General features: G+C 43.4%; 1 protein-coding gene across 1 annotated transcript in view; it reads left to right on the top strand.

The window, feature by feature from the left end:
- The window catches only part of LOC123465160 (putative killer cell immunoglobulin-like receptor-like protein KIR3DX1), a 7700-nt gene extending 6537 nt beyond the window's left edge, over window positions 1-1163 (top strand). Inside the window, exons 8-9 of the mRNA XM_045163576.1 lie at window positions 486-538; window positions 650-1163. Of these exons, the coding sequence (XP_045019511.1) occupies window positions 486-538; window positions 650-853 (257 nt within the window). The 3' untranslated portion in view covers window positions 854-1163. The remainder of the gene's footprint in view (window positions 1-485; window positions 539-649) is intronic.
- The last annotated feature ends 7129 nt before the right edge of the window (window positions 1164-8292 follow it).

Genomic DNA, 8292 nt, shown 5'->3' with positions numbered 1-8292 from the left:
CTGCTGTGCTGGGGTGCAGTTCAAGGCTCCAGAGCTCGTGGGCTCAGGAGTTTCAGCATTGAGGATAGTTGCTTCAAGGCATGTGGGATCTCAGTTATCCCACCAGGAATAGAACTCATGCTCCCTGAACTGGAAGGTTGACCCTTAATCCCTAGGCCACCAGGGACATTCCAAGCCCTGTCCTTCCTTTCAACCACAACCATCTGTTCTTCTCCCCTGTATGATCTTGGGAATCCACTGATATGCATTAGAGGATGGTCCATAACAGAAGATGTAGGATGGGCTCCGTGTGTTTGCACAGATTCCTGAGAGAGTCTGTCAGTGGCTGGGCTTATATGGGATTTTTTTTTTTTTAATTTACTGGAGTAGACAGACTCCAACCTTGGGAACTCCCTTGCTTTTTAGGCTTTGATGTCCCCACCAAGATATGCAGGTCTAGAAGAATCGCCCCCACCCCAAGAGCCTTGACTCTCTTCCATTCGCAGATGTTGCTATCATGGAAGGAGAGCCCAAGGAAGACAGAACAGTGAATGACGAGGTGAGTCCCCCCAGACTAAACCCTTGCCATAGCCCGAGCCCCTCCAATGCCCAATGCCCCAGCCTTCAAAGATCACATTTCATTCCATCATTCACATCTCCTTCCTCTCAGGACCCAACAGCAGAGGATGTGATATTCGTCCACTTGAACTACAGGACCCTCTCTGAGATACTGTTCACTCCCACTCCCCTGAGCCCCATGCACTTCTTCACCGAGACCAGTATCTATGAGGAATTCGATGTAAACCAAGACCATGCTGACCCTGACCTGGCCCCATCCTTTGAGCACACAGAGTGTTATAAATTGAAGAGCTAGATCTCTTTTTAGAGGGGTTCCTCCGTGGGCACTCCTTCTCCTCCTCCAAAGAGGCCAACAGCTCTGCAGTCAAGAATGGATTCCAAGAATTAAAGGATAGTCTTCAAAACTCCCACGAAATCTTAGTAATCCCCTGGCTATTCTAATACTCTATTTTAACTATGTAACCTTCTGGGGGAAGTTATTCTTATCAATTGTACATACTGGGTAGGTTACCATGATCATCCTACCTTTTTGAAAATTCCAGTAAAGCATAAAAATTGCAAGTTGATTCTTCAAATTATTCAGTTTAAAATAAAAGAAAGCCTTTAAAAAACCTGTTAAAGCCTTTAAAAAAAAACAAATCCTTTTTTACAAGGATGAACTTGTTTACAAGAAAGAAACAGACTTGTAGACTTGGAGAACGAAGTTAGAGTTACAAAGGGGAAAGATGAGAGGAGAGATAGAGTGGAAGTTTAAGAGTGACATGTGCACACTGCTATATTTAAAACAACATGCTTTCCATGAAACAACAATAAAAGCAATGCAAGAAAAAAAAAGCAATGCAAGTTGGCCAAATAAAAGATGAAGTATATTATGTTTGAGATATCCAGTGTGGTGCCACTTGCCACATGAGGCTGCATGTCTGTGTTCTAAGTCGATTCAGTCATGTCTGACTCTTTGCGAACCTATGAGGTTGTGTAGGTCGCTAGGCTCCTCTGTGCATAGGATTCTCCAGGCAAGAATCCTGGAGTGGGTTGCTATTCCCTTTTCGAGGGAATCTTCTTGACCCAGGGGTCGAACCCACGTCTCTCATGTCTCTTGCATTGGCAGGCGGATTCTTTACCACTGAGTCATCGGGGAAGGCCCCTCAATCATTTCCCAGATGTATTCACTGAGGGTATTGGGGTTCCAGGGGTATAAACAAGACAACAAGATCCCCCTCAGTCTGGATCCGCACTGCCCAATAAAGTAGTTACCCATCCTTGTGGTACAGACAATGACTCTACACGTATAGGAAGTGAAGCATTCAGTTCTTTAGTCACACCCACCACATTTCAAGTGCTCAGGAGCATCATGTGGCCAGGTGCCATGGTGTGGACAGAGCAGATGTTAAAAGTCCCATCATCGCAGAGTATTCTACTGGACATTCCATGCCAGATCACTGAGGGCTGCAGAGAGAACACTTGTCCCAGGGAGGCTTTGCACATGTTGTGTTAATCCATTGATACTTGCATGTTTTGTCTCTTTTGCTTCTTTTCACCAAAGCCAAGGATTTGAGAATCTTGTGCCTTTTAAGTTATCAACTGGTGGCACAATGTGGCTTGGCTCAACCAAGCGGAGGGCTGAACAGGATAACACCATGAGGACCCCAGTGTGAACTGAGCTGGCCAATGGGGTGAAAATCAAGCTCTGTGGAGCCTTAGTTGCTCATTGAGCTCTCTGTGTGTGATGTCTCTCCTGGCTTAGAACTAAACCGCCCAAGAACTCTTTTACCAAGAAATGTCAGGATCGCTTTAAGTGAAGACATTGTGGGGCTCCTGTGTTGCTACTATCACTGTTTCCATTTTCCCCCTAATTACCTTTTTTTTTCTTTTGGCCTTTAGGTGCAGGAACAGATGTCATGATCTTTATTTTTCTGAATGTTCACAGTGTAGACATGAACCCCAGTTATTCTCATATATCTTCTTTAAAATATATTTGAATGTTAGCATTTGATGCCACATTCTGCAGAATCTGAATTCTTCAAGCAACTAAAGAAAATGGGTTTACCTGGGTCATGGGTGTATTTCTACTGTGTGGCACCAATGCCTGGTACACAGTAGGTGCTCTGTAATAATTTATGAACTGACTGAAGATGAGAAGTAAATTCCATATCAGAACGGGAGCTATCCACAAGTCTACAAGCAATAAATGCTGGAAAGTGTGTGGAGTAAAAGGAACCCTCTTACACTGTTGGTGGGAATGCAAGCTAGTACAGCCACTATGCAGAACCGTGTGGAGATTCCTTCAAAAACTGGAAATAGAACTGCCTTATGACACAGCAATCTCACTGCTGGGCATACATGCCGAGGAAACCAAAATTGAAAGAGACACATGTACCCCAATGTTCATCGCAGTACTGTTTATGATAGCTAGGACATGGAAGCAACCTAGATGTCCCTCAGCAGATGAATGGATAAGAAAGGTGTGGTACATATACACAGTGGAGTATTACTCAGCCATTAAAAGAATACATTTGAATCCGTTCTAATGAGGTGGATGAAACTGGAGCCTATTATACAGAGTGAAGTAAGCCGGAAAAAGAACACCAATACAGTATACTAATGCATATATATGGAATTTAAAAAGATGGCAACAATAACCCTGTATGTGAGACAGCAAAAGAGACACAGATGTATAGAACAGTCTTTGGACTCTCTGGGAGAGGGGGAGGGTGGGATGACTTGGGAGAATGGCAGTGAAACGTATAGTATCACATAAGAAATGAGTCACCAGTCCAGGTTCGATGCATGATACAGGATGCTCGGGGCTGATGCACTGTGATGACCCAGAGGGATGGTATGGGGAGGGAGGTGTGAGAGGGGGGTTCAGGATGGGGAACATGTGTACACCCGTGGTGGATTCATGTTGATGTATGGCAAAGCCAATACAATATTGTATAGTTGACAAAAAATATCATGTTGGTTCCCGGTATTTAGAAATGAAATTTTAAAAAATACCATTTACAATAGCAACAAAAAATCAAATACCTAATTATAAATCTAACATGATATGCACATATCTATGTCCAGAAGATGATGAAACAGTGTGGAAAAAAATCAAATAGAATCAAAGTAAATGAAAAAATTAATAAATAAAATAAAATTCCAAAGAAAAAATTTATGAACTGACTGAAGAAAAGAAGTAAATTCCATTTCTGGAGGGGACTGGGAAAATAAACTCATGAGTCCTAGTTGGAGCCAGACTGTCCATGCTGACTCAGGATGAGAACCTGGGTCCCACCCTCTAGAGCAGACGGTCAGACTGGGCAGAAAGAGAAAAAGCTGAGAACTCAGCTCTGGGCTGAGATGCCTCTTGAGCCCTGCCTGGAAACATCTGCACTGGGTCCATGGAGGGGCCGCCCCCTGCTGCGGCTCCACAGTCATGGGAACCCCGAGGAGTGGCAGCAGCCCCCCAGGGATCACATCCTGTTTGTCCTCTAGGGCCTTGTGGTCTCCTCATCTGTACAGGGTGGGGGCAGGGGAAGCTGGGGGCTCAGAGCTGCAGACATGCCTTCCATCCTCTCTGAGGTTCTCCTCCTCGGCCAGATGTGCAGGGCAGGGAGGGGACCGCAGGAGGGCACAGGACACCCACCCTGCCCCCAGTTCACGGGAACCACAGGGCTCGGGCAGGTGGAGGGGCCAGGGATCCTTATGGGAGAGAATCAGCCCAAGCTTTTGGTGGCAAATCTCTCACTTCCAGGGCTGAGTCTGGGCCAAGGGACCCTGAACCATGCAGGTGTGTTCTCCCGGGTCTCCTGGGACCCATATCTCACTTGAGTCCCAGGAACTTGGTGGGGGGCAAGGTGGGGACACGGATTCTAGAGTGATGCTGGTAAAATCTGGAAGGGCTCCTGAGCTGAGCTGGGGAGTGAGTGGTGGGGAAGTCCTGGACTCAGCTTCTGACTTCCTTCTAGGGACCTTTCACAAACTCACCATCTGGGCTGAGACTCTTTTGGGCAGCTCAGGGTGCCCACGTGAATACACCATATGCAGAGTTGGAATATGAGAGTGAGTACACAGACCATCGGGGAGTATGCTGCAGTTGGCCCACATTACTTGGAAAAGGAAATGGCAATGCACTTCCAGTATTCTTGCCTGGAAAATCCCATGTACATTGGAGCCTGCCAGCCTACAGTCCATAGGGTTACAATGAATCAGACATGACTGAGTGACTTCATTTTCTTTCATTTTATTTTAAAATTTATTTATTTTACTGGTTCTATTTTTATTTATTATTTATTTTTTTTTTGGTAAAAGCAGATTTTATTTAGGAACTTTTGCTATGCGACAAAAGAGACCTCAGTTTAGAACTAGGCTCAAAGTTCTATTTTTAATCTCATCATACACATATTTTATTGAAGTGTAGTTGACTTACAATGTTTCAGGTGCACAGCAAGGTGATTTTCAATTATACAAGCACACATACATTATTTTTCACATTATTTTCCATTTTAGGTTATTACAAGATATTGACTATAGTTCCCCATGCTATACAGTAAATCTTAACTGCTTGTTGCATATCTTTTTAAAATTAGACATCTACCATTGTATTCATACTTCTATTTTTAAATTTACGGTATATTCTACATCAGTGTTATGCTACACTTACAGTGAAAGCATGATGCCAAAATCCCACCATGTCCACGTTAAAGTAAATGGAAAACAATGGCAATGTTAATTGAGGGAGGAAATACTGAATCGCATTATGTTACTGGTGGGCATTCCTGGTGAATCAGGGGATAAAGAATCTGCCTGCAATGCAGGAGACTTGAGTCATCTCCTCAGTTGGGAAGATCTCCTGGAGAAGGAAATGGCAACCCACCCCAGCATTCTTGCCTGGAGAACCCCCATGGACAGAGGAGCCTGGCGGGTCACAGCCCATGGGATCACAAAGAGTCAGACACGACTGAGGGACTAATCTATTCTCAAGGCTCTGAACTTGAAAGGTATAACACTTTCCCATTTGTATAGAGATAAAAAGTGGCAGAACAGACAGAACCTTTTGTCTTGTCAGGGGCTTAAAGGGACATTATGACCAGACCTGCATGGACAGCTTCAATAACAAAGGATTCCAGATTTAAAAGATTTCCGCAGTGGAGGGGACATAAGTATAGCTATGGCTGATCCATGTGGATGTATGGCAGAAGCCATCACAGTATTGTAATTGTCCTGGAGCCAATTATACAGAGTGAAGTAAGCCAGAAAGAAAAACACCAATACAGTATTCTAATGCATATCTATGGAATTTAGAAAGATGGTAATGATAACCCTGTATGCAAGACAGCAAAAGAGACTCAGATATATAGAAGAGCCTTTTGGACTCTGTGGGAGAGCGCGGGTGGGATGATTTGGGAGAATGGCATTGAAACATGTGTAATATCACATAAGAAATGAATCACCAGTCCAGGTTTGATGCAGGATACAGGATGCTTGGGGCTGGTGCACAGAGATGACCCAGAGGGATGGTATGGGGAGGGAAGTGGCAGGGGGGTTTAGGATTGGGAACACGTGTACACCCGTGGCAGATTCATGTTAATGTATGGTAAAACCAGTACAATATTGTACAGTAATTAGCCTCTAATTAAAATAAATAAATTTAAATTTAACAATTAATTAATTAAGGGGAAACAAAGCTTGCACCAGGACTTCCCTGGTGGTCCACTGGTTGAGAATCTGCCTGCCTATGTGGGGGACACAGGCCCGATCCCGGGAATGGGAAGATTCCACATGCCTCGGGGCAGTTCAGCCCATGGGCCACAAGCACAGGTGCCTAGAGCGGGTGCTCCACAACGAGAGAAGCCTTGGTGATGAGAGACCCTACACACAGCAAAGAGCAGCCCTCACTTCCTGCAAATAGAGAAAGCCTGTGCACAGATTGATGACCCAGCACAGCCATTAATTAGTTAATTAAAACACTGCAACAACCAGCCACACCTCCTCCTCTTTTAGTGTGTGTGTGTGTCAGTGTGAAAGTGTGAGTTCACATGTGGGTATTTCATCTGTATTGTTCTCTCTTCTCCTTGGAATTATCTTTTCCATGGGCTAGGGTTATTTTACATTCAGTAAACACTGTTTGACTATCCCTCTCACTCCCCAAAAAGCCCATCTAACTCAGGTAAGATGATTCTTTGGGAAACAAGTTCACGATCTCATTGGTCTGCTGGCTTTGCAAATAAAGTCACTCTCCCTTCCTGAAGACCTCATCACTCTGTCCCTTGACAAACAACATGACGTCGGACTCAGAACACATTCATGAGACATTAGCAGAGATGTTGTTCATTTTAGACAAAATCCATAGACGTCACTCTCACAATTGATATCTGTGGTTTATAAGAAGATATGCAGATGGCCAACAGGCATATGAAAAGATGCTCAGCATTGCTCATTAGTACAGAAAGGCAAATCGACACTGCAAGGAGGTACCACCTCATACTGATCAGAATGGCCATCATTAGAAAGTTGATGAATAATAGACGCTGGAGAGGGTGTGGAGAAGAGGGAAACCCTCTTACACTGTTGGGGGAGTGGAAACTGGTGCAGCCACTGTAGAAAACAGTATGGACGTTCCTCAAAAAAAACAAAAACAGAGTTTCCATATGATCCAACAATTCCAGTCCCCAGCATATATCTGGAAAGAAACTATACCTTGAAAAGATTCATGCACCCCTATGTCCATAGCAGCAAAATTTATAATAGCCAAGACATGGGAACAGCCTAATTGTCCATTGACAGATGAATGGATAAAGAAGATGTATATGCTTATACAGACAGAGAATGGAATACCACTCAGACATTAAAAAAATGAAATCATGCCATTTGCAGCAGTATGGAAGAACCTGGAGATTAACATATTAAGTGAAGTGGACAGAAAGAGAAAGACAATTTTCTGTAATATCACCCATATGTGGAATCTAAAAGGAACATATCAATGAAACAGGAACAGACTCACAGACATAGAGAACAGGCTTGTGGTTGCCAAGGGGGGAAGGACTGGGATCTTGGGATTAGCAGATGAAATCTATTTATACATAGAATGGATAAAGAATGAGGTCCTACAGTATGGCACAGGGAATTTTATTCAGCATCTTGGCATACATCTTATTGGAAAAGAATATATATGTCAAGCTGAATCAATTTGCTGTACAGAAGAAATGAACTATACTTGAATAATTTTTTTAATTTTATTTTATTTTTAAACTTTACATAATTGTGGTTTCTATATCTGCAATGAAACATTACTTGGCAGTAATAATGCACAAACGGAAAGGACAAATAATGCAGATCAATTCTGAAACATGATATTTAGTAAATAAGAGGAAATTTTAAGAAGGGTGACTGTACTGTTACTCCATTACATACATAATGACCAAGAGGAGGCCAGATTTATTACTTATGAAGCATCACTAATCTTAACGACCCCCACCACCAGCAAAATGGTATGGAATCACTGACCTTACTGAGGCTCTTTCCTGTCTATGAACAACAGCTGAACTGGGTGTATGTCTGCCCTTGGAGTCCTGAAACAGCTGGGCCATTTTGCCCCAGTTTGGAGTTGATTGTTGTGGACACGCCCCTCACTCAAGCATTCTGCAGCTTGGAAGTCCCTACTTGACATATTTTGTGTTCATGAGTATCTAGGAAGCAAGGTGGTCCACCTTTTCAGGCAGAACAAATCCCCCTCCCAAAAAAAACACC

Source organism: Bubalus bubalis, chromosome 18 (assembly GCF_019923935.1).
Source record: "Bubalus bubalis isolate 160015118507 breed Murrah chromosome 18, NDDB_SH_1, whole genome shotgun sequence".
Lineage (NCBI taxonomy): Eukaryota > Metazoa > Chordata > Mammalia > Artiodactyla > Bovidae > Bubalus > Bubalus bubalis.
The sequence above is the reverse complement of the archived record's forward strand: the minus strand, read 5'-3'. Positions and strand labels throughout refer to the sequence as shown.